Genomic DNA, 26,887 nt, shown 5'->3' with positions numbered 1-26,887 from the left:
ATGCAGTTTAAAAATCGGGAAGACTGTCCTGCAAAACGCTGATACTACTTGCGTGAGAGCGGTAGGATGAGTCATTTCCCCCTTCATTTCTACATTTTCTGTAATGTGTCTATATATTTTTATATTATCTTATAATGAGAGTTATGCAAAATAAACCCTAAGGGGAAACAAAACCTCTGTATTTTTGCCGTCGTCGTTCTGGTCTTAAAAATTCACCTATTCTTTCCCCCACGCCCTCCAGGATTTTGCTAAACTTCCCGCCATCTTTTCCAAGTTTAGGTGATCCGAGTACTGGAACTATGAAAGTTTTGAGGAAAGAGGGTCACGTTCAGCGCGCCCTAAACTTCCGCCCGCCAGCAATCTGATCCAAGGCACACGCCACTCAGCGCGGCTACCTCCAACGGCGCAGCCTGGCTTCGGGACCCTCCTCCTTTCAACGCGTGGGTAACATGTGCGCATACGCGCGCCGAGGGACTACATCTCCCAGGAGGCTCTGCGCCTCGTAAGGGGACGGCCTCAGTAGCGGAGGACTACATTACCCAGCAACCCCTTACAATAGGCGTTGGTCGGGTGACTACTGTACAACCGTTGGTCCAGCGTCTGTCGGAAGTTGCGCGGTGACTGGCTCACAAGCCCGTCAGTTACTGCCAAGCGCAGTGAAGTTTTGCCGTTAGACTGCGTGAGGAGGGAGGGAGAGAAGAGTTCGGGGAACCGGGCCGCGCCTTTGGAGCCGGGTGAGTGACCTCTTTCTCCGCCCTCCTGGCACTCAGCTCGGGGAGCTGCACCCCCGCTGCCCGGGGGCGCCTACACGCGCAGGTACTTACGCGGGGGCGGGGACTGTACGCACACGTGTCGCGTCTGATCTGAGAAGCATCTTCAGGGACGCAGGAAGCAAAACCTTGGACACACCCGGGGCACCTGTACATGGGGGTGCCCACCTTGTGGGCGTTTTCTCGGACTCGGGGAGAAAAAACACGCCCTGGAGCACACGTGGACACTTGTGTCCACACGCGGAGACATCTGCAGAGACCCTCAGCTGAGCACGTGGGCTCACGGGCACACACGCTCACCGCGGGGCACCTGCATACCTGAACACCAGGGACTTACGCGGTAAAAACAGGGGTGGCACGGCAGACTCATATACACACACACCCCAGCCGCCCTGCCACTCACACCAGCGGCCCCCATCTTCTGGGTACTTTATTATATCATGCATATAATCATATTTCATGTTTATTTTGTCTCTTTAGATGGTTTTTTGGTACAAGAAGGAAATTTTGAACAAGCAGAAAAAGTAAGGCCACTACTGAATTATATTTAACAAGACCTTTCACGTGTATAAAGACTTTTACCTTTTTGACAGAGCTTATCACATATAGTAGTATCTCGTGTGATCCTCCCAGGAATCCAGCTAGGCAGGGCCGCCATCATTCTCATTTTCCAGAAGAAAAAGCTGCCCAAGGTACATGAGAGAGACAAGACAGGATTTTTTTTTTTTGCGGTACGCGGGCCTCTCACTGTTGTGGCCTCTCCCGTTGCGGGCCACAGGATCCGGACGCGCAGGCTCAGCGGCCATGGCTCACGGGCCCAGCCGCTCCGCGGCATGTGGGATCCTCCCGGACTGGGGCTCGAACCCGTGTCCCCTGCATCGGCAGGCGGAATCTCAACCACTGTGCCACCTGGGAAGCCCGAGAGAGACAGAATTTTGACTCAGGCTTCTTGATCTGAGGTTTAAGGTTATGTCCAGCTATGCAGAGCTGCTTATTTGTAGAAGTGCCTCCTTCCCTCCCTGACAGTAGGGATCTGACACTGCTCAGTGTGACCTGAACAGTCTCTGGGCAACCTCCGGAGAGGCTTTGCCTCTCAGTTACTTGCCTCACGTTTAAACTGCTCCTCACAGGTGCCTGGGGAGTAGCAGCTTGAGTTAATGTCACAGAGAAGTTGATGGGAAAGTCGAGATCTCCTCCTTTGAGGGTCTGGGGAGAAGTTACTGGGGAACTACTGGGGAGAAGTCTGGGGAGAATGGGCAAATTCCTGACAGGAGTCGGGAGATTTCATACCATTAGACTTTTTTCTCTCTCTCTTTTTTTTATGGCTGTGCTGTGTGGTTTGCAGGATCTTAGTTCCCTGACCAGTGATCGAACCTAGGCCCCAGCAGTGAAAGTGCCGAGTCTAACCACTGGACCGCCAGGGAATTCGCCCATTAGACTTTCAATAAATGTTATTTTACAATACTTTGCTGATCGAGCCCCATGGAAATGTCTTGTTAATTTTAAGGATGGATTGGAGTGCTATTTTGGTAGTTTCAGAAAAGTGAGGTAGTTTCAGAAAAGTGAGGTAGTTTCAGAAAAGTTTCAGTGGGGCTGAGGTATTGGTGCGGACAGAGTTCCAGGGAAGGTGAGAGGAGAAAACGAAACAATGGGGTGAAGGTGTCACTGTGTGGGCCCTGATTTCCTTGTTACTAAAGGTATTCAAGAACTAGGTTAATTCTGAGGTCTCTTCGAAAATCATTTTATGTTTACTTTTAATTGGGGTTTGGGGGGGCCATAATGAATTCAAGCAACGTAGAATTGTGTAAAGAAAAAGGGAGGGAATTTCCTGGTGGTCTGGTGGTTCGGACGCGGTGCTTCCACTGCAGGGGGCCCGGGTTCTATCCCTGGTTGGGGAACTAAGATCCCATATGCCACGAGGCATGGAAAAAAAATAAAGTAGGGGGGAGGAGATCTGCCTTCCCTCTTCCCTTGCCAACCCTACCCCCAAAGGTAACCTTACCAACCTGTTGATGTGTGTGTCCTTTAGACTTTCCTGCTATGCTTTATACGACTGTTGAGGGTGTATGTAGGTCTTGCTGTTTTTCTTTTGCAAACGTGGGGTTACACTAGACATACAGCTCTGACACCTGCTTTTTTCATGTTTTAGTCAATTGTGGACGTCTTTTCCAGTGTGTGTTTAGCTCTGGCTCATTCTTTTTTTTTTTTAATCTTTTTTTATTTTTGACTGTGTTGGGTCTTCGTTGCTGCACGCGGGCTTTCTCTATTGTGGCAAGCGGGGGCTACTCTTCGTTACGGTGCGCAGGCTTCTCATTGCTGTGTCTTTTCTTGTTGTGGAGCACGGGTTCTAGGTGCGCAGGCTTCAGTAGTCGCAGCATGTGGGCTCAGTAGTTATGACACGTGGGCTCTAGGGCACACAGGCTTCAGTAGTTGTGGCTTGAGGATTCTAGAGCTCAGGCTCAGTAGTTGTGGCGCATGGGCTCCGCGTCATGTGAGATCTTCCCCGCCCAGGGGTCAAACCTGTGTCCCCTGCATTGGCAGGTGGATTCTTAACCACTGCGCCACCAGGGAAGTCCGCTCATTCTTTTAATGGCCGCATGGTATCCTATTGCATGGAGGTGACTTCGTGTCTGTCCCTCTATTTATAATCATTTGCATTATATCCAGTTTTATAAATAGTGATGCAATGCATGACATCTTACACACACATTCCAGTATTTCTCTAGAACAGTGGTTCTCAATCAGGGGCAGTTTTGAACCCCAGGAGGCATTTGTCAATGTCTGGAGACATTTTTGATTGTCACAAGGGGAGCGTGGGGATACTGGCATCTGGCGGGTAGAGACCAGGGGTACTGCTAAACATCCTACAGTGCTCAGGACAGCCCCCAACTACAAAGAATTCTTCATTCTAGAATGTCATTAGTGTTGAGATCGGCTCTAGATAAAAATGGAATTCGATTTTTGGGGTTTTTTGGCCATACTGCATGGCATGCGGGATCTTAGTTCCCCAACCAGGGATCGAACGTGCCCCCTGCAGTGGAAGCGTGGAGCCTTAACCACTGCACCGCCAGGGAAGTCCCAGTTACTTGGTTTTTAATCATTTATTCAGTCATTGTTTTTAGAGCCTTTGGGGCATGCCAGGCACCGTGCTGGTCTCTGGAGATACCACTGTAACAAGGCTGTCTCTACCTGTATGGAGCCTACCTCCTGTGGGCGGGGAGGACAGCACCTTAACAAGTGCTGTGAATGCTAGAAAGGACATGAGTACATCTTCTGGAGGGGATGCTCTTTAGCTGAGCCCTGGAAGGTGAGAGGAACCAGTCTAGGGAAGAGTGAGGCTGCATTTCAGACATGGGAACGGTAGGTCCAGGGATGGGCCGGTAGATAGGAACATAAACAGCATTTTCTAGGAACTGCTCAGAAGCACTGAGCCCACCCTGGCTGAAGAGACTGAACCGTGGTCCAGGGTGAGGTTGAAGAGTTGGGCCTGTATCATTTTGCAGCGTAACTCAGCTCCACTGCTGTGGGCGGGCCTCCGGTGTGTGCAAAGAATGGCGAAGGGAGATGCTGAAGGGCTCAGGGCCCTTTGGATCATGGCGGCTTGTTAGAGAATCCCAGGCCCTGTTCCTGGAGTCCGTGTGTCTGAGGTTCCCCCTCTGCGCTCAGCTTGAGGCTCTGCCCTCACGCTAACGCAGCCTGGGATTTCGCCTCAGTCAGGAGCTGGCCATAAAACCAGGTGTCTTGGAAAGCCAGCTGATCTCTGGAAGTGAACTGTTTCCTACCAAGCCTGTTCATTCAGTCCATCAGCAAATATTAATGAGCAGTTACCGTGGTGGGCTCTCTTCCGGGCACTGGAGTTACAGGGATGGATGAATGAGACCAACGCCCTGTTTTCATGGGCTCGAATTCTATGGGGGAGAGAGACAAGAAACAAAAGTATGGAGTCAATGTCTGGTATGTAAATGCTCTAAAGAAGAATAAAGCAGGACAAGGAGAGAAAAGGGGTGTGGGCGCTGCTCTGGGGGCCGGTCCGGGAGGACGCTCTGAGGAGTGATGTGTGAGCCGGGGCCCTAAGACCTTGCTCTGGTATTTACTCCTGTCTCTTGCATTTAGCCTGAAGCTGATGGACGTTGTATGGGCCACAGGCAGGGATGGTGGGCTATGACCCCAGAGCAGACGGCAGGAATGTCTCCAATCTCGAGGTGGCCGTGGCTGGGTCTGTGTCTGGACTTGTCACTCGGGTGCTGATCAGCCCCTTGGATGTCATCAAGATCCGTTTCCAGGTACCCTTTTCCCCTTTTTCTGTGTAACGGGCCAGAGGACAAGTTCACTCTTCTTTGCCAAAGCAGTTCCTAGAGCTTGCAGTTTTGTCAAGGAGAAGCACCTTGTTGCCTTTGTTACCGTCTCTGAAATTCCTCCTCGCCCCTCCGCCATCATCCTGACCATTCTCATCTTGATTCCCAGCTTCAGATTGAGCGCCTTTCTCGCAGTGACCCCAACGCGAAATACCACGGGATCCTGCAGGCTGGGAGACAGATTTTGCAAGAGGAGGGCCCAACAGCATTCTGGAAAGGACACATCCCAGCCCAGCTTCTCTCCATAGGCTATGGAGCTGTCCAAGTAGGTGGCAGGGGAAGCGGCCAGGCCCCTGGGGTCACATTGCCCAATGGGGGAGCCCAGGGTGGTGAGGCGTGTACCTGGGCTGCCCGGGGTAGGGCAGCAGGAGGCGGTCACACACTGCTCACTCATCTTGGCTGGGAAACTACCTGACAAATTGAAGACATAGTCAGACTGAGCTGTACTACAGGCATCCCCTTCCCCACGTCCCCCAACCCTGGAGACTTAGCACCCACTGAATATGAGGTGCTGCACCTAGGATACTGTCTTGACACCCAGCCCAGAGGGGCTTAGCAAATGGCAATACAAATGCTTTTCATTTTTCAAAATAGCATTATTCACGTCTGTGCATCCTTTGAACTTCCTAACAGCACTGTGAGGAAGGTGGAGCAGGTGTTGTGTGGGTCGCAGAGAGGTTGAGTGAGCTGCCTGAGGCCACACAGCTTGTAGGTGGTGAGGCTAGGATTAGGATCCAGGCTTCTTGACTCTTGCTCACGAGTTTGTTCAGCTGAGCGCCAGTTTACCCCATGGCATCTAGTCTGTAGCCGTACGGTAGTGGTGATGGAAATAGCCAACCCCGCACAGTGCTCGTAGGGGGCCAGGCCCCGGGTGAAGCACTTCACATCTGACACCTTACGACAGTCCTCTGGTAGGTTCTGTTGTCATCCTTATTTTACAGATGAGAAGACTGAGGCAGAGAGAGCTTAAGTAATGAGTCCAACCAACGTCACTAGCTAGAAAGTGGCAGAGCAGTCCCTGCCTGCTCTACGTGTGACATCACAGTGATTGCTCAGGTCACATGCACCTGCCGCGCCATCTCTGTGCCCAGCACGCAGGTGCTGCATCCTGATGGATAAATGCAGCAACGTGTGCTCTCAGGACCCCGAGCCATCTTGAGTTGCTGGAGAAGGATCTGAGCCCACGGAGGGCTCACACCACAGAATATGGAATATGTGCAATTCTCCCAACAGAATTTCAGCTCCAGGGCAGAATGTTTCTCAAACAGGGCCGCTGCCAGCTGCATTAAAGGGGTCCCCAGCCTAGAGTCAGATAATGGCCATCTTTTGCCAGTTCTCAGAAAACTAAGTGATGAGTAGAATTTTCTTTTTTATTCTTTTTTTTTTTTTTTTTTTGGCCTCGCCATGCAGCTTGTGGGATCGTGGTTCCCCCACCAGGGATTGAACCCGGGGCCACGGCAGTGAGAACACCAAGTCCTAATCACTGGACTACCAGGGAATTCCCTTTTTTTACCAGGGAATTCCCGCTGCGCCACCAGGGAAGCCTTTTTTTTTTTAAATATTTATTTATTTATTTGGTGCGTCGGGGTCTTAGTTGCAGCATGCAGGATCTTTTTTTTTTAGTTGCAGCATGTGGGATCTAGTTCCCTGACTAGGGGTTGAACCTGGGCTCCCTGCACTGGGAGTGCGGAATCTTAGCCACTGGATCACCAGGGAGGTCCCCCAAGTAGAATTTTCTGATATAAAAATTTTCTCATATATTTTCTTAACCCTTGGGTATTTGGCTCTACTCAGAGTATGAAAGGGCATCTGAGCTTTGCACAGTTACACGTTTATTGTATTCTGACCCTACTCAAGAAGAGTATCTCCTGGTCCCTAGGATAGGCCCCGCCTGGGTCACGGGTGCATTCGGGGGGTGTTTTCCATGACACTGTCACACACTCTTGCAGTTTTTGTCGTTTGAAGTGCTCACCGAGCTGGTGCACAGGGCCAGCGTGCGCGACGCCCGAGACTTCTCCGTGCATTTTGTGTGTGGCGGCCTGTCTGCCTGTGTGGCCACCCTCGCCGTACATCCTGTGGACGTGCTACGCACCCGCTTTGCAGCGCAGGGTGAGCCCAGGGTGAGTGGCCAGGCCAGAGGAGGGGCGCCCAAGATACGAAGGGCGTCCCAGGGTGGGGGCTGTTTTCCTTAGAGGGAACAAAGCCGGGGGGACCTGGGGTTTTCAGGCCATCCTTCAGCCTGTTCCTGAAACCCGTGATGGTGCTTGGCACCAGGCAAGGTGCTCACAACCTCACGGGGGACACAGAACCTGCAGGGGAAACAGAGCAAATACCAAATCGGGACGGGGAAGGCATCTGGGAAAGTGAGACTTGAGATTCTATCGCTGTATTATTGGGAGGGAGGTTTTGGTTTCCAGAAAGAATGGATTGGAGGAAATGGGATCATTGAGTCAGACTCAAGGAAGAACTGACTGAGTGAAAGCAAGGGATTAAACCCTCAAATAGATGCCCCATTCCCCCTCCGCCCACCATAATCTCTGTTTCTTGGACATATATAAGAATAGCTTAGGATACTGTTGATGGGGAATGACGTTTTGCTTAAGAATTTGATCTGGGACCAGCTAAGAATAACTGTGGTTTCAGCTGTGCCAGTTTTTTGTGTTGCCTGGGGTGGAGATCCTGGGTTGGGGGACCTCTTTTGTTTAGGAGACATTCTGATAAATTTTTTGGTTCAGAAATGCAAAGTGCCCCAGGAACATTCTAGAAGAAAACGACTGGGGCATGAGAGCTGGGTCACTCTGTGTGACACTGCAGTGGAAAATAGAGGTTTGGGGTGACTGCCCTGGTGGAGAAATGAGATGAGGGGTCCTAGGAATGGAGTAGAGAAATGGAGGGGAAGGATGTTTATAGAGGGAACAGACCTCAGCAACATGGTGGCTGCTGGGATGAAGAGAATGGCTGGTGACAGTCCTTCAGGTTCCCTGTTCTGCGTGTGCTATTATCCTCTTCTGTTACTTTCCAACCTTTAGTACAAGTCTATGAGAAGAAAAAAGGGAAAACATCATTAAGAAAAGAATAGCATACTTCTTCTTAGGCTTAGCCAATTGAGATGTTGGATTCTGATTCTGGAATGGCTGGAAAATTGTGTGTGAAAGTGAGGGGAAAAGATTTATTTAAAAATTGCAAAACTCTCCACCTTGTTTAGACTAGTAGCATCCATAGTGTAAATCCTCACATTTCTTAAAAAAATCAATAACCTGGGCTTCCCTGGTGGCGCAGTGGTTAAGAATCCACCTGCCAATGCAGGGGACATGGGTTCGAGCGCTGGTCCGGGAAGATCCCACATGCCATGGAGCAACTGAGCCCGTGCGCCGCAACTACTGAGTCTGCTCTCTAGAGCCCGCGAGCCACAACTGCTGAGCCCGTGCACCACAACTACTGAAGCCCGCTTGCCTACAGCCCGTGCTCCGCAAAAAGAGGAGCCCGCAATGAGAAGCCCGCGCACCGCAGTGAAGAGTAGCCCCCACTCGCCGCAACTAGAGAAAGCCCGCGCACAGCAACGAAGACCAAACACAGCCATAAATAAATAAATAAATAAATAAATAACCTATAAAGTGTATAAAGGTTAAAAAGACAGATAGTTCTTCAGGAACTATAATGAAAAAACACCAGCCGCCCCCCTGATTCTACTCCCCAGAGGCAACCACTTTTAATATTTGTGTGCTTCTTCCGTAATTTACTTCCTAATTCAAAGTAACATGCTCTTTCTCTTTCTTCCTTTCCTTCTCAGTTTTAAATTATAGACATTAACTATTGACTACTACTATGGAAGATGAGGATTTAACTCTTTTACCATCACCCTTGGGTGTGCTTGTGCTTCCTCACCTGAGTGCAGTACAACTGATTAATAGATTTTTGGCTAAATCAGTACTCAGTGTTTATGCTGTTATGATTATGTAAATGTTTCTGCTGAGCCTCAAAATATATTATGATTATGTTTTCTTTTGTATTTTTGTCTTTCCTGAAGTTGGCAATTGCTTTGTATTTTATTTGTTTCGCTTTCTACATGCTTATCACAAATTCACTTTCAAACAATCTCCCGATAGGGTGAGCCTGTGGTCATCAGTCCCATGTTTTTATGGAGCCCCTCCTAGAGCCCCCCACCCTTGAACCCTTCACCCTATGGCTTCGATCTAGACTGTTTGCTCCAGGACTATGGCCAGCTATTCTCTTAGGAATTCTCACGTAGGAGCCCATGTCTCCTCTTTCTTGATTAGTCCCTCATTTTGTGGAGCACATCCTGAGGTATAGCTTCCTTACAGAAGCCTGATAGAAAATGCCTTTATTTTCCCCTTGCACTTAACTGATGATCTGGGTGTAGAATTCTAGGTAGCTCTCAGTATTGCTGAAGAGGCGTCCGGAACCATCCTGAAGACTAACCCTTTAGATGAAGGCATCCACTTCGCCCTCTTGGGAACTTTCAGGATCTTTTTTTTTTTTTTTTTTTAACTTTTCTGTGGCCCCACCATGTGGCACGTGGGATCTTGGTTCTCCAACCAGGGCTCGAACCCACACCCCCTGCAGTGGAAGCGTGGAGTCTTAACCACTGGACCACCAGGGAAGTCCCTCAGGATCTTTTCTTGATCCCTGGCATTCTAGAAATTTACCAGTGGAGTGCCCCAGGGCGGGTCTCTTTCATTCATTGTGATGGGCACTTCCTGGGCCCTTTAGTCTGGACACATGTTCTTCATGCCTGGAAAATGGTCATGAATTATTTATTCACAATTGCCTGCCCTCTTTTTTTCTTTTTCTTTCTGGAATTCATGTCAGTTGGACACTAGACATCCTGGATTGATCCTCTGATTGACTTATCTTTTATTTACCATTCTGGGAGGTTTCCTTACTTTTATCATTTGGGCCCTCTATTGAGTTTAAATAATGTCTGCTAACATATGTTGGTTCCTAAGAACTGTCTTTGGTTTGTTTGTTTTAGTCAGGTTTATTAAAGCATAACTTGCCCAGTAAAATCCACTCTTTTTAGCATACAGTTCTGTGACATTTGACAAATGCGTACAGTCACGTAACCACTAGCACAATCAAGATATAAAACAGAAGTTCCATCACCCCCTGATTTCCTCCTGTCCTTTGTAGTTTGTCCCTCCCCACCTCCAGCCTTCAGTAACCACTGGTCTGTTTTCTGTCTGAAGTTCTACCTTTTCCAGAATGTTACAGAAATGGAATTATGCCCTGTGTAGTCGTTTGAGTTGGCTCCCTTCACCTGGTAGATGCATTGGAGATGTGTCCGTGGGGTGCCCATGAGTAGTTGGCTCCTTTTTTTTTTTTTTTTTTTTTTGCGGTTCGTGGGCCTCTCACTGTTGCGGCCTCTCCCGCTGCGGAGCATAGGCTCCGGACACGCAGGCTCAGCGGCCATGGCTCACAGGCCCAGTCGCTCTGCGGCACGTGGGATCTTCCCGGACCGGGACACGAACCCGTGTCCCCTGCATTGGCAGGCAGACCCTCAACCGCTGTGCCACCAGGGAAGCCCTGACCCTCTGCTTTTATCATGAAGGTGATGCGTTCTCTGTGGTCTCAGGATATTAGCTAAAATTTTGTGGGTGGTTTCTTTTTGCTGTAGTTTTCTTCTGCTGTATCTATACGGTCTCTTCCTTCCCAATGACTTCTCCTGCCCCTCATCAATCATTGTGGCCTCTGTTTTGGGGGAGGCTTTCCTCAAATGTCTGGTGACTCTTGGCTGCCAGCTTGGTGTTAAGAGGGCACACAGAAAGCAGAGTGGCACTCTGGCACATGGGCAGCTTGTTGCCCGATGGCCTTCCTCTGAGGCCCGGCCCTTTCATGCAAGTCCCCAGGGCGAAAGCCTTCGATGTGGCTGCCAGCATCTGGGAGCCAAGTGTGTACTGTCCCTGCTCAGTACAGACTTCCCCTCGGTCACCCTCTTGTCAGTGCAGTGCTTCCCGCACCCACAGCCAGGCAGATTCAGCCCCTCTGGTCCACTGCAAAGAATATATGCCAAATAGAAGTGTACTAAAAAATCAGTGGCTCTTCGTGCGTAAAGATCACCTGCTGATGGTTTCAGAAAGGTTAAGTATATGCATATGGCAAAAAAATCCAGATAGCATAAAATGGTCATAGTGAATCTCCCTCTTCCCCCATCCCTCCCCTGTCCCCCTGTTTCCCGCTGTGGTGGCAATAACGTTACTGTTCCTCCTTTCTTGTGTATCCTTGTGGGGCATAGTCTCTGCATACAGTTTGTTTCCTCCACAGACACTATGCCTGCTCTTCATGTCCTGCTGGGTTCACTTAACTGTATATTTGGGGGAGTCTTCCCTATCGATCATCTAGATTGCATCTTCCTGTTGTAATTGCTACACTATGTTCTTTTGAACAGGTGTGCCGTAATTTATACAACCGATCACCCAAGGGTGGACTTCACACCTTTTGCTGTTCCGCATACTTTTGTGCACTCCTTGGCATATCTCAGTCGTGTAAATAGCTAGAAGGGGAGCTGCCAGACAGTCCCACCCTTGGAATTTTTGTCCAGCATTTTCTTTGTTCTCCTGGCAGGAGAAGTAATGCTCCTAGTAGCTGGTTTCTGGACAAGGGGAAATACAGCTGGTGGGCTGGGTTCTCGGGCTGAAACGATGTCACTCATCATTGCATGTGTGGTGTCCAGGTCTATAAAACCCTGCGAAACGCCGTGGTGACCATGTACAGGACCGAAGGCCCCTTGGTCTTCTACAAAGGCTTGAACCCCACCTTGATCGCCATCTTCCCCTACGCTGGGTTCCAGTTCTCCTTCTACAGCTCCTTGAAGCACGCGTATGAGTGGGCCATGCCAGCCGAAGGAAAGAAAAACGGTGAGACCGGCCTCATGGGAAAGGAAATCTGGGTCCCACTCCGCCCCACTCCCAAACCATAGCATCTCTTTCTGAATCAGGTAGGAAATAAATTTTTCCTGCAGAAGCTAAGACACCACAGATCTCTGAACCCACAGCTCTGTAATACAGCCAACAAAACAAATCCATTCACTCACAGATGACTTTATTTCTTTCGTCTCTTGCCACTGTTATTTCCAACTACTGGTCATGGTTTTCATTTTTGTCAAAGGTCCAACTTGCAAACAGCCTGGTTTTGCTTATGTGTTTGGTTTGGTTTTCGTTTGGGGACTCTGGGGAGGGGGATGGGCATCCTGTTCCCTCCCAAGCCTTGAACTGAGTCGCATGGCAGAGCCTGCAGGCCATTACTGCCTCCAGCTGGGGTGATTACTGTTAAAGGCGCACACCCCTTCTGCCACCAGCCTGTCCAATCAGCAGTCCATTGTCGTTCCTTTTTTAAAAATTTTTATTTATTTAGTTTTGGCTGTGTTGGGTCTTCGTTGCTGCGTGCAGGCTTTCTCTAGTTGCAGAGAGCGAGGGCTACTCTTTGTTGCGGTGCGCGGGCGTCTCACTGCGGTGGCTTCTCTTGTTGCAGAGCACGGGCTCTAGGTGTGCGGGCTTCAGTAGTTGTGGTTCGCGGGCTCTAGAGCGCAGGCTCAGTAGTTGTGGCGCACGGGCTTAGGTGCTCCGTGGCATGTGGGATCTTCCCAGACACGGGCTTGAAACTGTGTCCCCTGCATTGGCAGGCAGATTCTTTATTTTTAACTTTTTGGCTGCGTTGGTTCTTTTTTAAAAATATTTATTTATTTATTTATGGCTGTGTTGTGTCTTCGTTGTTGCGTGCGGGCTTTCTCTAGTTGAGGCGAGCGGGGGCTACCCTTCCTTGCGGTGCTCAGGCTTCTCATTGCAGTGGCTTCTCTTTGTTGTAGAGCACGGGCTCTAGGCACATGGGCTTCAGTAGTTGTGGCACGTGGGCTCAGTAGTTGTAGCTCGTGGGCTCTAGAGCACAGGCTCAGTAGTTGTGGCTCATGGGCTTAGTTGCTCTGCGGCACGTGGGATCCTCCCGGACCAGGGCCCGAACCCATGTCCCCTGAATTGGCAGGCAGATTCTTAACCACTGCGCCACCAGGGAAGCCCTGTCTGTTGTCATTCTTCCTGAGGTTGTGTCTGGTTCTCTCGCTCCTGGATTAAATTCTTCCAAGATCGAGGATGCTTGTAGGTTTGGGTTTTCTGGTCGAGGATTAGACTGTATAACCTTGAAGTTTACCCTAGATTGCATTTCTCTCATATTTCCCCTCCATCCCACTTCTCTGGTTCAGGAAACTTCAAAAACCTGCTTTGTGGCAGTGGAGCTGGAGTCATCAGCAAGACCCTCACGTATCCCCTGGACCTCTTCAAGAAGCGGCTTCAGGTTGGAGGGTTTGAGCAGGCCCGAGCCTCCTTTGGCCAGGTGAGATGTCCCTCTGCAGAGAGCTCTGATTCCAGCCCCTCACTGGGCACGTGAAGGAACTGGGTCAGCTCCTGTCCATTGGGCAGCTTTCGCCCCCATAGCCCTCTCAGCCCCTGCATGTCCCCGGTGTTGATGAAAAATTAATCAGTTGATCTAAGAAAGAATTGGAAAATTTTATTCCAGCCAAATTTGAGGATTATAACCCGGGAAGAGCATCTCAGAAAGCTCTGAGAACTATTCCACCTGCTAGAAGTTAAGACACAGTTTATATAAGTTTTTTGAGACAAAGGGCTGTGCATCAAATGACGTTTTTGGGGGGTTTTTTTGGCTGTGTTGGGTCTTCCTCTAGTTGCAGTGAGTGGGGGCTACCCTTTGTCGTGGTGCGCAGGCTTCTCATTGCGGTGGCTTCTCTTGTTGTGGAGCACGGGCTCTAGGCATGCTCCACACATGTGGAGCATGCGCTCTAGGCTTCAGTAGTTGTGGCAGGCAGGATCATTAGTTGTGGCTCACGGGCTCTAGAGCTCAGGCTCAGTAGTTGTGGCACATGGACTTAGCTGCTCTGCGGCATGTGGGATCTTTCCAGACCAGGGCTTGAACCCATGTCCCCTGCATTGGCAGGTGGATTCTTAACACTGTGCCACCAGGGAAGCCCCAAATGACATATTATTACTTTTTTTAAGATAAATTTATTTATTTATTTATTTATTTATTTTTGGCTGCATTGGGTCTTCGTTGCTGCACACGGGCTTTCTCTAGTTGGGGCAGGCGGGGGCTACTTTTCGTTGCAGTGCGCGGGCTTCTCATTGTGGTGGCTTCTCTTGTTGCGGAGCATGGGCTCTAGGTGCACAGGCTTCAGTAGTTGTGGCACGTGGGCTCGGTAGTTGCGGCTTGCGGGCTCTAGAGCGTAGGCTCAGTAATTGTGGTGCACGGGCTTAGTTGCTCCGCGGCATGTGGGATCTTCCCGGACCAGGGCTCGAACCCATGTCCCCTGCATTGGCAGGCGGACTCTTAACCACTGCCACCAAGGAAGCCCCAAATGACGTATTATTGACAGTTCACAGAATCCAATTCTAAGCAACATCGTGGTGGGTCATGTGACCCCTTACAAGATCAAGAAGGAATGTTATCTTTTTAAGGAGTTGTCTTGTTGATGCTGGGAGAATGTTGCTCTCTATGGTTGAGCAGGTATTCCTGGGAGAGGGTTTGGTCAATGCACAATGCACAGTGTGGAGAGAGAGGAGGCCAAAGGGCAGAGAAGAATTTTTATGTTTAAATTTTTCTTGTCTTGCCATAAAATATGAATTTTATTTCACACTGGGGACCCCTGAGCACAAGCGAAGCCACAAGCAAGGCCCTGTGTGTACTGGACACTGTTTAAAGACCCAGGAGAAGGCACACTCATAGTGCCTGCTCTTAAAAAGCATTCAGAGGAATTACCTGGTGGTCCAGTGGTTAGGGCACGGTGCTTTCACTGCCATGGCCCAGGTTTGATCTGTACCGCAACAAAGAGTCGTCCCCGCTCGCCACAATGAGAGAAAACCCGAGCACAGCAACAAAGACCCAATGCAACCAAAAATAAATAAATAAATTTATTAAAGTAAGTAAATAAATAAATCCATCACCACCCACGCAGAGATAATCACACAGAACCTTTAGCTGTAGTCTTTCTTTTTTTAAAGATTCTTTTTTTTAAACGTTTTTATTTTTATTTCATTTTTGGCCACGCGGCATGTGGGATCTTAATTCCCCGACCAGGGATCGAACCCGCGCCCCCTGCAGTAGAAGCGCAGTCTTAACCACTGGACCACCAGGGAAGTCCCTGTAGTCTTTCTTTCTTCCTTCCTTCCTTCCTTTCTTTCTTTTATTGAAGTATACTTGATTTATAATATTATGTTAGTTTCAGGTGTACAACATAGTGATTCAATATTTTTATAGATTTTATTCCATTTAAAGTTATTATAAAATAATGGCTATATTTCCCTGTGCTGTACAATATATGCTTGTTGCTTATTTATTTTTTGCATAGTAGTTCGTACCTCTTAATTCCCTACCCTTATCTTGCCCCTGCCCCCTTCCCTATCCCCACTGGTAACCATTAGTTTGTTGTCTATGTCTGTGAGTCTGTTTCTGTTTTGTTATATTCATTCATTTGTTTTTTTGTTTTGTTTTGTTATTTATTTATTTATTTATATTTGTCTGCATTGGGTCTTTGTTGCTGCACGCCAGTTTTCTCCAGTTGCAGTGAGCAGGGGCTACTCTTCATTGTGGTGTGTGGGCTTCTCACTGCGGTGGCTTTTCTTGTGGAGCACGGGCTCTAGGCACACAGGCTTCAGTAGTTGTGGCACATGGGCTCAGTAGTTGTGGCTCGCGGGCTCTAGAGCGCAGGCTCAGTAGTGGTGGCGCACGGGTTTAGTTGCTCCGCGGCATGTGGGATCTTCCCGGACCAGGGCTCGAACCCATGTCCCCTGCATTGGCAGGCGGATTCTTAACCACTGCACCACCAGGGAAGCCCCATTCATTTGTTTTATTTTTAAGATTCCACATAAAAGTGATAACATACACTGTTTGTCTTTCTCTGACTTATTTCACTAAGCATAACGCCACCTAGGTCCATCCGCGTTGTAGTTTTATTCCTTTACATAAATAAACATATGTTTAACAAAAATGGGGTTACACACAAGGTTTTATAACCTCCTTCTTCCTTTTACCAACTTGTCTTGAAAAGATGGTTTGAATTTGGATAGGGAGAGTTGGTGAGAGCTCAAGACAGAGAAGGGAGGCCCTGCTCCTCACAGAGCTTTGGGGTGAGCAGGTATGGCTGGAGGTGTGCGGGCACTGAGGCTGGACCAGTGGGGAAAGGCAGATCAGGGAGGGAAGTTGAGGCCAAATGGTGAAACGCCCCGAACACCACGCCGTGGGGCTTGGACTTGATTCTTTGTAATATCATTGTCATCATCATCATCGGGAGTTACTGGAGCTCTGGGAGGGGAGCGAGGCTTGAGTAGAGCCGTGCCCTGGGGACACGGGTCTAGCAGCAGTTTGTGGTCAACTGGAGGTGGCCAGGCTGGCGCCGCTGGTCAGGCTCAGAGCTAACGAGGGGCCGGTTCAGATCTACTGCCCAAGGGGGACCAGGAGGGATGGGCGCACAGTCAGAGGCACCCCTGGGAAGAGGGTCCAGAGCTCTCTCTGGGTCCTTAAGAGCCACTGTCAGTGGAGCCTCCAGGGCAGGAAGGAGCTCTGTCCAGTGCTGATTTCCGGGCACTTCATCTGTTAAGTCTGAATTAGCCCAGTTGGAAGAGAAAGAATGAGGTTAACTTATTCTGTCTTTTTTGCATTCATTCCTTTGTCCAGCAAGTATTTATTGGGTGCTGGAACGTGCCAGGCTCTGTGTTGACAAAAGAACAGAGCTCACACCCATGTTGCCATCACCTCCTCTCTCCTCAACTGGAGAACCTTCCTCTCCCCAGGTGCGAAGCTACAAGGGCCTCCTGGATTGCGCCAGGCAGGTGCTGCGAGAGGAGGGTGCACAGGGCTGCTTCAAAGGCCTGGCCCCCAGCCTGCTGAAGGCTGCCCTCTCCACCGGCTTTGTGTTCTTCTGGTACGAGCTCTTCTGTAACCTCTTCCACCACGTGAAGAAGGCAGACAGCTAGCCTCGAGGGCAGGAAGGGTGGCCTGAGTCCTTCCCTGGAGGGGCCTCGTGAAGAACGCTTGGTCTGCCATCCCGTGTTGCACTGAGAGGTGTTGCCCGGCCCCTCCCTCCAGGCCAGCTGTCCTGAGCATGAAGAGCCGTCGGCAGCAGCCTGGATTCCACCAGAAGGGCAAAGGGGGTTCTGCACGGGAGAGCACGGGGCGAACGCAGGACTTGGTCTGCGGGGACCTAGCCCCGCCAGTCAGAAGGGGCTGGACGTTTCTCCTCTGTGTGGCGCACACTCAGGACAACAGCTGCCCTCCGGCACGCCTTCGCTCTGGCTGCCCAGAGAACTCTCCTGCGTCTGGGTGGGCCGCAGCTTGAGTGTGAGGCTGGGGTCAGTCCTTTACAGGGGTCTGGTCCCCACACCTGGGTTCTTACTCCCACCAATTATTTAATAGACATTAAAACTAAAAACACATTCCTTATCTGACTCCTCCATCTTCCCTTCCAAATCACATCCCTTCTCCCCAAGTATGAGGGAAGGGATCCCTGCCTTCCCTAAACTCTACTTTTCTCAGCAGTTGCATTCCTCAGGCAGCTTTGCTTCTAGCTCTGGGGGAAGAATCCCAGCTGAATCAGTCACTTTATAAACTCCACCCTGCTCAGATCTTCATGTCTATAAAGGCACCACTCGGGCTGTTCTCTCCCTGGACAGGCTGGTCGCAGCCCGTGGGCCTCTAGGGAAAGCAGACCCCAGCAGCCCCACAGGCAGTGGGGGGATGTGCTGACGGGGAGGGGGCGCCGGTAAAGGCAGCAGCCCTTTTCCCGTCTACTGGGGTCACTCCTCTTTCCCTGTGGGCTGGGCTAGCCCTCCTGGGTGGGTGGGAGCTTACAGCTGGGCCAGTGAGCACCTGCTGCCCGCTCAGGGCGCTCCTGCTGGGTCTGGCGTGGTGCCGTGTGCGTCCTCTGTGGTCCCGGGAAGAGGGGGTTGTGCAGGCAGCCTGCTGCATGCACAGTTGGTGCTCCGGGAGTTGTCAGGGCACAGGAACCCACGACAGACACCCATTGAGGCCCGGTTAGGGGTATGAGAGGAGGAAAATCTACAGAACACACCCACCACTTTCCACCCCAGGGGAGCCTGGCCTGAGAGGTTGGCTGTGCAGGGGGAGCCCCGTGCAGGACTTAGAGCCTGACCTCGCCTCAGCCCCGGCTCCAGCCTTTGAGCAGGTCTTGGGTGGGTTTCATGGCTCTCGGTCCCCATGGATCCTGGGCCCTTTCTCACCATTACTGTTTCGTCCCTGGTCTGGGGCTTTGTGATGTGTCTGGTCCCCATAATCCTGAAGCCTCCCTGCTCTTGGGCGCTGATTAAGAAGGTTCACCTGTGGCTGGAGGGCTCCCACACCCACAGGTTTTTTGGCAGGCAAGGCTTGCAGCTGCCTGGATGTATTTTTTGTGAAATTCCACTGAAGTAAACTTTGTTCTCTTCAGCTCTCCCACTCACTGGTTTCTTTTGCTGCAGCTGGGATTGTCTTCCTCGTTCATTTTCTGGTGACCGCTTTGGCAGCTCTTAGAACAGGAGGAGCGAGCTTTGGATACAGGAGACCGCCGTCAGCACTTCCTTCTCGTCTAAGTGATGGGACGAGACGGTTCTTTTCCAACCTCTTCTGTATGCTCTCCTGCAGCCCAGGGCTGACCTCAGAGGTGGCCCTGTCTGGGCTGCTGGGCCCGCGCCTCACCCCCTTGTCCCTCCAGGGACAAGACACTTCCCTGGAGTGTCTTGTCCCGACCAAGACGGACTGGGCCAGGGGCTTGCTCAACCTCAGGGTCGCTCCCAACACCTTGGGCGCCGCAAGTTGGCAACTGGGATCCTTTCTCTTGGGCTGGCCCATTGATTTTCAACTTATTTTACCAATATCGTTTGTACTTGGAGTAGGAGAGCGGCTTAGTGGGACTTGATCCTCAAAGCCCTTACCACCTCCCTGCCTTCTCCGCTTTGGGGGGAGGGGGTGGGAGTGGGGAGCACACGGCCACCACCTGTTAAGTCCTGCCCCTCCAGCCCTCTTCTCTGCCCTCCCACCTTTCTCCCTCCCGCTGCCCGGCTGCGGACCACGCCCTCCGCAGGCCCCTCCCACGCCGCGCGGCCGGGCCAGTCCCCTGACCCCGTTTTAACCTGAGCTCTAGCGTGGGGCGCGGAGAGGGATAGTGTTAGCGCTCAAGACCCAGGGCTTAATGCGGGCTGAGGAGCAGGTCCACCCCAGTACCGAGGAGCCGGTGTGGTCCCGGATAGCCCGTGGGAGAGCCGGGTGAGGAGCGGACAGGGGCGGTGGAAGCAGTGTCGCGGGCGTTCTGCGCGGCCCCGTGCCAGGAACCTTCGGGCAGGCCTGGCCGGGCGGCGAGGGCAGCGACGTCGGGGCTCCGGCAGGTGGCGCTGGCGAGGCGGCCCCAGGCCCCGCCCCGTCGCCCCGCCGCCCCGGGTCCCGCCGCGCCACCGCGCTAGGAAGTGACCTAAGCGGCGGCGAGGCGCCAGCAGCGCCGCGGAGGCGCGGCGCGCACAGCATGCCCCTCGAGCGGCCTTCGGGCACGCGGGCGTGGCGCCGGCTCGGCAGGTGGGTCCCGGCGCTCCCGCCAACTCTCCAGCCCACGGGAAGGGCGTTCGGGAAGCTGCCCGGGTCTGGAGACCCCTAAGGTCCTCTCCTTTGGCCATGGGGGAGGCACCGAGTGCGGAGAGGGGACTCCAAAGGGGACCACCTCTGGGGGACACGTCACCTCGCTCCTCTCCTTAAGGAAGGATCCAGAATGGAGCTCAGGACTCTCAGGGAGTCCTGAGCGGGCAGGGCCGAGTTTCTGCCACTCGAGAGGCCAGTTTAATTAGTCTGTCCCGGGGAGAAGCTGGCCGGGACGAGGGGAGTCAGGGCAGCAGAGACGCTTCTGCACCCAGCCCTCTGGCCGGCCCCACCCCGAGGGCAGGAGGAGTGGGATTTCTGGGCCGAGGACTCTGACTAAAGGGAGGGAGAGGGTTGCAGAGAGGGGCTTGGACCCCTGCTGGGACAGAGCTGTCCGAAGCGTGGAGACCCTAGCCCTCTCATTCGCCAGGAGCCATGCTGGACCAGCAGCTTCCAGGTCGGCTTATATATAGGCAGGGGAAGTGTTTAATATCCACATATCCACCCTCACCCCACCCCTTGGTGTCAGCTGAGAAAAACCCTGCCTGCTGCTGGGACTGGAGGGTAGACGCATTCACCCTTCATCTCTTTACTCTTGTGTAATCCCAGAAGCTACAGGGGTTCTTTAATTGAGCAGCAGGTGCCTGGCTGGTGCCCAGTCTCCACCAGAAGCCAAGCTTGGCGGGCACCCAGCCAACCACTGAATGCCATGGACTGCCCAGGAGCACCTGTCTCAAGCACTGGCCAGTCCTGCCACGGGCCGGGAGAGCTAGGAGCCCTGGCCCCGTGCGCCACACCTGAGGCCTCTCCTGCTGCCTCTCCTCTCCAGGTGCTGTCATTAGTCCCAACCTCGGAAAGAGCTGCTGCAGCTGGATGGTCATGGGGGAGCCCAGGAGAGAGGAGTATAAAATGCAGTCTTTTGATGCAGCGACACAGCAGCTGCTGAAGACAGCCCTCAAAGGTGAGCATGCGGAGCCCCCTGAGCCTGGGCCCAGAGCCACAGAGGAGGGGCCAAGGGGCCAGGCCTGGAGTACCGAGCCTTCGCCTGGCTTTGCCCAGCCCTCTCCCTTCACTTTCTCAGAATAGGAGTCAGCAACATAATTCTGGAACTGGAAGACAAGCTACATTTAGGCCAGTATTTGGCAGTATGAATCAGAGTCACCCCCTCGGATTGTAAAGCCTTTTTTTAAAGTTTAGGTGCCCATGAGAGGAGAGTGAGGCACAGAGAACACAATTCCTGCCCCTTAAGTCCTTACGCTGGACCTGGTTTGTGCGTTGCTGCAGCCAGCTCTCTTGAATGTGCAGAGCTGCCTGACGTGGGACAGAGGATGGAGTGTTCTGCTCGGCAGGGGAGCTACAGTAATTGTCCTGGACCAGTGCCTTCTTGCAGCACTTTCAGGACAGAAGTTTGACTCAGCTAACGATTAGCAGTGCCCATCACGTGCCAAGCTGAGTCTGTGGGGAGGCCCTGCCTGGCCGGCTCTTGTCAGGGGTTCATGTGTGTGTATTATAAGAACACTTTTCTTCCGTGAAATGGCTGTCAAAGGCATTGGCATTCAGTGTTCCAGCCTCAGCCTAGGGCTAGGAAAAGACGTGTCCTAAAAAAACGAGCGTTCTTTGATTCTCTAACAGCCACACAACCCTCCCTGTTTCTTCTGATTGGGCCATCAGGAGGCTCACGGCTGCAGCTGCTCCTGTGTGTAGTTTCCTCTCTGTTTCCTGGTCTCTTTAAATGGAAGCGTATAATGGGACTGCTCTTCTGTGAATATCTTGACTCCTTTAGAAGCAGGTGGAGGCAAACGTGATAATTAAGCAGCTCTAGACTCCCCACCTGTCTTTACCCTAGATCCAGGTGCCGTGGACTTGGAGAAAGTGGCCAATGTGATTGTGGACCATTCTCTGCAGGACTGTGTATTCAGCAAGGAAGCAGGACGCATGTGCTACGCCATCATTCAGGTTGGGTGGGGCTGGTAGAGAAGGGGACGCTTTGAGGAAGGTGCTTCAGGAGTGGGCAGAGGCCTGGCCAGCAGGGCAGAGATGCAAAGGGCTGGCCTCAGAGGCGAGAGAGGAGGACAGCAGGGTCCTCGGCCTTGGAAGCTTGGGTGGAGTTGCGACTGCCCAGTGACTGCCCTTCACCACCCTTTCCCTGGCTCACAGGCAGAGAGCAAGCAAGCAGGCCAGAGTGTCTTCCGCCGCGGACTCCTCAACCGGCTGCAGCAGGAGTACCAGGCTCGGGAGCAGCTTCGAGCCCGCTCCCTGCAAGGCTGGGTCTGCTACGTCACCTTTATCTGCAACATCTTTGACTACCTGAGGGTGAGGCCCTGCCAGCCACATCCTGTGCGGCACAGACGGCCTGTCTCCTGTGCCACTAAGCCGGGCTCTGGCCCACGCTCTCCCCCCGTAGGTGAACAACATGCCCATGATGGCCCTGGTGAACCCCGTCTACGACTGCCTCTTCCGGCTGGCCCAGCCCGACAGTCTGAGCAAGGAGGAGGAGGTGGGTGGCCCTAGCACAGAAGGCTGTGGAGGTGGGCTGCCTCTGGCTTAACTCAGAATGCCTGCCCACTGTTCGTGGAGACTTCCGAGGGCATCACTTGCTGGGGAGGAGCCTGGTGGGGGCATTTAAGGCCTGTCACAGTTACAGGGCAAGCTGCTAGGCCTGGAGTCTATCCAGAACAGAGCGCAGCCCAAACCTCCCGGCTCAGAGGTTTTGAGTAGGAAAGCCAACCTATGGTAGGACTGGTGAGAGCGTCAGCCAGCTGTGGATACAGATGACCCCAAAACCACTCCAGGGTTGGGGGTAGGGGGTAGGAAAGGGGGGTTCAGAAGCAGTTTGGAAACAGGGCCTGAGTGCAGCCTGGCCCAGGTGAGAGACCTTAAGCAAGTCTCTGAACTTGCTTCTTTTCATGTAAGACGTGGACAGCGCCCACTGGGTGGGGTGAGGATGAAGTGGGCAAACACGTGTACAGGGCCAAGCCCGGTGCCTGGTGCACCGCGAGCGCTCAGTAAATAGCTGCTCTGTGTGATGGAGGGCCCTGCCCGGGGTCACCTCCTGCTGCCCCCTGCAGGTGGACTGCCTGGTGCTGCAGCTGCACCGGGTCGGAGAGCAGCTGGAGAAGATGAATGGGCAGCGCATGGATGAGCTCTTTGTCCTGATCCGGGATGGCTTCCTGCTCCCAACCGGCCTCAGCTCCCTGGCCCAGCTGCTGCTGCTGGAGATCATCGAGTTCCGGGCAGCTGGCTGGAAGACGACCCCGGCCGCGCACAAGTATTACTATAGCGAGGTCTCTGACTAGGCCTCCAAATCAGGCCTCCTCCTCAGCAGCACCGGCCTTTCTTCTACCCACCTCCCAACCTGGCAGTGGAGTCTTCGCCTCTCCCAGACTATTTCCCTTCCAGACTTTCAAAAGCGTCCGAGATGTTTCCCACGTAGGCGGTGGTCCCGCCCTGAGCACCTTCACTCCGATTCCAGGATTGGGGAAGACACCAAGCACACCTGCCCCACGGTCCCATCAGCGTTTCTCTCCCCTCACCTTCAACCTGGGCCAGGCAAAGAAGGGCAACTCCTGACAAGCACTGCACTATGTAACCTTTGGTACAATAGCTATCGTGGTGCCTCAGTTTCCCCATCTATAAAATGAGTACCCAGAGCCATTGGTGGGGGGAGAAGTAGAGTCACACCAGAAACTGCTTTTTACACATTTTGTACAAGGACCACTTTGGAACCGAGCACGTTTCCTCCGGTTGGTTTTAATGAATGGCAATACCACATCACATGCTACACCAGCTCAGGATGAGAATTTTCTAATAAACTTTTCCTGATACTAAAACTGCTTCCTTTCGTATCACCCAAAGGTCCACCCCAAGCTGAAGGAAGAGAGGGGCTGGATGAGCCCTAAGTTTCTTGGGGAAAATCTAAGTTGATATGTCCCCTCTTTGCAAGGAGATGGGGCAGGGAGAGTGAGTTCTAGCCCCCAGAGAAAGGACTAACAAGCAATAAACATGCTGCTGCATCCTTCTTAAGAGGCCCGCCTGCCCCTGACAGGCAAGTATACGCTTGACCCACAGGTATTTTGCAACATGGCGGTGGCGCATGCCGCTTCTACAGCAGCGTGCTGGGCTCCTCCCGGCTCCTCCGCCCGCCCGTCACCACCAGCGGTAGTGGGCCAGCGCGCGGTTGGCCTCGGCCATCTTGTGCATGTCGTGCTTTCTCTTGATCACAGGGCCCCGGTTGTGAAAAGCCTCCAGCAGCTCCTGGGACAGCTTCTCCGGCATCAGCATCCGCCGGTGCTTCTTCTCCCGACACTCAGTAATCATCCACTTCATGGCCAGGAAGCGGCGACGCTGGTCGGCTAGCGGCACAGGGACCTGGGCAAGATTGGACACGGGCAAGTTAGTCTAAGAACTTGCCAGGACTGCAGCCTCCCTCCTCCTAGAGCTCTTAAGAAGCAGCCACAGGTCTGCTCTGGGCCAGCCCTGGCAAGCCTGCTGAGGAGGGGGCCTGTCTTTTCCCCTCGGAGCCTCTCTCACCCCTGGCTGACCTCGGTGCAGCAGACATCAGGCATTCATCGAGCAAACAGTCCTTGAGTACTGGCCTCTTTCACCTCTAAAGGGAGCTCAGCCAAGTTGATAACAGGCACCACTGGGAAAAGCCCTGTCAGCTGGGCATGACTTAGCCAACACAGATCATGCGTGCCTAGAAAGAAGACCCTCTTGTCCAAGAATCATTTGCCAGGCCCCCACTATGTGCCAGGTACCATGCCGACCCTAGGGACACAGACGTTAATGAAAATGTCTCTACCCTTATGAAGTTTACATTGAAAAAGGAAAGACACGAACACCGGATTATGACGATGAAATATTAAATGGCATGATAGAGACACCCAGTTCAGTTCAGCAAACGGTGATGAAGCATCACTCAAGCACTACACCAGACACTGGTGTATAAACATGAGATACAAACACAGTCCCTCACCATGAGAAGCTTATAGTTTAGAACACAGAATGCTGAACAGAATGGGGGGTAGGGTGGGCCTTCAAAAGAGGTCACTTGGATACGTTTTTTTTTGCTTTCTTCCATCTTCTGCCTGTAATCTTTACACTGTGGGACTCAGATGAGCTGATCCTGACTCTCCCCAGTCCTTAGAAAGCTATCAACCTTGGCCCAACTCTACCCACTCCCATCATCTTGTTTCACACGTGACCAGCCGTGCTTTCCCACCCTGACCACTCACCTGATAGAAATGGCCACCCTTGAGGATGGACACCAGCCCAATCACAGGCTCACAGTTTTTCAGTGCTTGGTGGAAGATGGTGTAAGGGTTGCGTTCAATGGTTGCCTGTTCCTCAGCAGAAGCAGTGTGGTACTTCTCAAACTGTTTCCTTTTCACAGCTTCCAGAGTCTGCAAAGGGATACAGTGGAAGAGGCTGCCCCAGGCTCCCTAAAAGTTTAACCCAGCTGAGCTAGGACCTTGCCCCTTACTCCCATCATTCTCTTCTTCTTCTGTAGCTGTACAGCTACTCCCTCAGCACTTCTGAAACAAAGATCCTGGACTAGGACAGAAAAAGCAGGCTAAGATTTGTCACATAGGGGTAGGGAATGGCAGTGGTTGACTCCTGCAGGACTTCCTGAAAGCCCCCATTCCATACATAAGTACATGAAAGTTAATTTTAATGAAGGTATAGAATGAATTATTTTTGATGTTAAAATTAAAGAGCCAAGTACAAAGCTATGGGGAAAACAAAGATGAGAAAGAGGTACTGGTTACCTGTGTCATGAGGGATCTGGCCAGTATTTTGTTTCCTCCTTTCATCATCATGTTGGTGAATTTACTTCAATGAGAAAAGCAACATGTTTAGCGCGCCAGGACTGTATCAGGGAACCCCTACTGCAGACCCTCCCTGGTGCGGTCCCACTCCGCAGAACAAAAATTTGTTTCCTTCTAACCTGATCACTGGGTCTTCAAACACAGAGCTTGTTCTCGTCGCAGGGGCAGCTTTGATAACCTGAGTCTTCCTGAGCTCCCTCTCATACTTTTCCTCTTCAGTCAGCGCGGCCAGGGGCTTGCGGAAATATCCCTTGTCAATCTGGGGATCCTGGTATTCAGGACCATAGCGGCTCCACCTCACCTGGGTTAGCCTGGGAGGCGGGGGGGGGAGAGGAAGAGAAGGGCAAAAGCTGACTCCACAAGTGAAAAGGCTTGACTTAACGACAGGCATGTGTGCCAGTCCGCCGACGAGTGAGAGCAGCGTGGAGACCGCCAGCCAAAGCTGAACCGCAAAACTTCTGCTTCTTGTCCCAAGAGGTAGGAGGACCTCCCCCAAACAGGCCAAGAAAGTCTGCTCTTCAAGTGCCAACGGTAAGGACAGGCTCCTGAACCTGAGGATAGACAACCCGCCTATGCATCTCTCCCCCCAACTCCCAGCAAAGAAAATCCCACCTCTGAGTTCTTTACCAAGATCGCACTTGCCGTTCCAAGTGAGAAGCCCTCGGGCTGGGAGCAGTCACTAAGCCTTCAGGTTGACTCAAAGTCACGCGGCTGGTTCAAGAGGCTTAGACTCAGATATCCCGGCCCCCAGGCTCTCTCCTGGAACCCGCGAGGCCTGCCTGTGGCTCCCCCTTCCTTCCCAGCAGGCCCCTCCGTGAAGACACAAGCGGCCTCCCAGCTGCCCGCCGCCCTCTCACCCTGGAAGCCTCAGGACAACACTCCGCACGCCCAGCAGCAAGCCCGACCACCCTCGCACAGCCGTCACCGCGGAGGCAGCCATCTTGGCTGGCCACGAGGACCCTAGAGAGGCTGCCCTCGGCGTGCCTGAGCGAGTGACGGAAGACGGGGAAAAGGCTCTAAAGGGTCCTAACGCTGTGCATCACCCTATTAATCTGAGCCTTAAGAGCCTCTCACTCCGAGGTCTAAAGCGAAGAGTCGAAAGGAAACATTCGCTCTCCCATTATCCGTCGCAGCCTGGCGCCACCCTCGGTGGCGGCGCTCGGTAATCTCAGGCCCCTGTGCAGGCCCCGCCCCGGCTTTTCTCTTTCAGATTCTCGCGAGGTTTGAGGCCGCTGGGCCGGCCCTGGCGGCTGCAATATGGCGGAGGCGGAAGGGGAGAGTCTGGAGTCCTGGCTCA

At 52.4% G+C, this 26,887-nt stretch overlaps 4 protein-coding genes across 12 annotated transcripts in view; 3 read left to right on the top strand and 1 right to left on the bottom strand.

Annotated features, from left to right (window-relative positions):
- Nucleotides 1-597: 597 nt before the first annotated feature.
- SLC25A19 (solute carrier family 25 member 19) lies at nt 598-19,076 on the top strand. 3 transcript variants are annotated; one of them, XM_070044456.1, is made up of 8 exons: nt 617-734; nt 1,251-1,294; nt 4,884-5,053; nt 5,235-5,390; nt 7,075-7,245; nt 11,817-12,000; nt 13,338-13,468; nt 16,936-19,076. In XM_070044456.1, the coding sequence occupies exons 3-8, from the start codon at nt 4,922-4,924 to the stop codon at nt 17,116-17,118; spliced, it is 957 nt and encodes a 318-aa protein (XP_069900557.1). In that variant the 5' UTR covers nt 617-734; nt 1,251-1,294; nt 4,884-4,921; the 3' UTR covers nt 17,119-19,076. The 3 variants fall into 3 exon arrangements, with proteins under 3 accessions (XP_060146474.1, XP_069900557.1, XP_069900556.1); XM_060290491.1 differs by lacking the exon at nt 1,251-1,294 and having other exon boundaries at nt 598-734; XM_070044455.1 differs by lacking the exon at nt 1,251-1,294 and having other exon boundaries at nt 672-816.
- MIF4GD (MIF4G domain containing) lies at nt 13,345-25,978 on the top strand. 5 transcript variants are annotated; one of them, XM_060290494.2, is made up of 6 exons: nt 13,345-13,468; nt 20,592-20,723; nt 21,609-21,718; nt 21,920-22,075; nt 22,167-22,259; nt 22,831-25,978. In XM_060290494.2, exons 2-6 carry the CDS (start codon nt 20,636-20,638, stop codon nt 23,056-23,058), a joined length of 675 nt encoding a protein of 224 aa, XP_060146477.1. In that variant the 5' UTR covers nt 13,345-13,468; nt 20,592-20,635; the 3' UTR covers nt 23,059-25,978. The 5 variants fall into 5 exon arrangements, with proteins under 5 accessions (XP_060146477.1, XP_060146478.1, XP_030693498.1 ...); XM_060290495.2 differs by lacking the exon at nt 13,345-13,468 and adding an exon at nt 19,203-19,402; XM_030837638.3 differs by lacking the exon at nt 13,345-13,468 and adding an exon at nt 19,578-19,705.
- On the bottom strand, nt 23,497-26,772 carry MRPS7 (mitochondrial ribosomal protein S7). Its single transcript, XM_030837637.3, has 5 exons — nt 26,448-26,772; nt 25,710-25,901; nt 25,531-25,594; nt 24,997-25,164; nt 23,497-24,130 (listed from the first exon to the last, which is right to left on the bottom strand). The coding sequence occupies exons 1-5, from the start codon at nt 26,528-26,530 to the stop codon at nt 23,909-23,911; spliced, it is 729 nt and encodes a 242-aa protein (XP_030693497.1). The 5' UTR covers nt 26,531-26,772; the 3' UTR covers nt 23,497-23,908.
- The window catches only part of GGA3 (golgi associated, gamma adaptin ear containing, ARF binding protein 3), a 28,123-nt gene continuing 27,964 nt past the window's right edge, over nt 26,729-26,887 (top strand). For all 3 annotated transcript variants that reach the window (XR_011377056.1, XM_060290479.1, XM_030837622.2), the window contains exon 1: nt 26,729-26,887. Coding sequence is in view for 2 of the 3 variants with exons in the window: in XM_060290479.1 (XP_060146462.1) it covers nt 26,848-26,887 (40 nt within the window). In the remaining variant the exon portion in view is untranslated.

Source organism: Globicephala melas, chromosome 20 (assembly GCF_963455315.2).
Source record: "Globicephala melas chromosome 20, mGloMel1.2, whole genome shotgun sequence".
NCBI classification, from domain to species: domain Eukaryota; kingdom Metazoa; phylum Chordata; class Mammalia; order Artiodactyla; family Delphinidae; genus Globicephala; species Globicephala melas.
This window is presented reverse-complemented; position numbering and strand designations above follow the sequence as displayed.

Excerpts from the sequence above, each read along its gene's own strand:
- MIF4GD (XM_060290494.2), top strand. The coding sequence starts at position 20,636 with ATGGTCATGGGGGAGCCCAGGAGAGAGGAGTATAAAATGCAGTCTTTT. Across the intron at positions 20,724-21,608 it reads GCTGAAGACAGCCCTCAAAG|ATCCAGGTGCCGTGGACTTG; the intron begins GTGAGCATGCGG and ends TCTTTACCCTAG. Across the intron at positions 22,260-22,830 it reads GTCTGAGCAAGGAGGAGGAG|GTGGACTGCCTGGTGCTGCA; the intron begins GTGGGTGGCCCT and ends TGCCCCCTGCAG.
- MRPS7 (XM_030837637.3), bottom strand. The coding sequence starts at position 26,530 with ATGGCTGCCTCCGCGGTGACGGCTGTGCGAGGGTGGTCGGGCTTGCTG. Across the intron at positions 25,902-26,447 it reads GTTGTCCTGAGGCTTCCAGG|GCTAACCCAGGTGAGGTGGA; the intron begins GTGAGAGGGCGG and ends CCCGCCTCCCAG. Across the intron at positions 24,131-24,996 it reads AGGGTGGCCATTTCTATCAG|GTCCCTGTGCCGCTAGCCGA; the intron begins GTGAGTGGTCAG and ends AATCTTGCCCAG.
- SLC25A19 (XM_060290491.1), top strand. The coding sequence starts at position 4,922 with ATGGTGGGCTATGACCCCAGAGCAGACGGCAGGAATGTCTCCAATCTC. Across the intron at positions 5,054-5,234 it reads TCATCAAGATCCGTTTCCAG|CTTCAGATTGAGCGCCTTTC; the intron begins GTACCCTTTTCC and ends CTTGATTCCCAG. Across the intron at positions 12,001-13,337 it reads AGCCGAAGGAAAGAAAAACG|GAAACTTCAAAAACCTGCTT; the intron begins GTGAGACCGGCC and ends TCTCTGGTTCAG.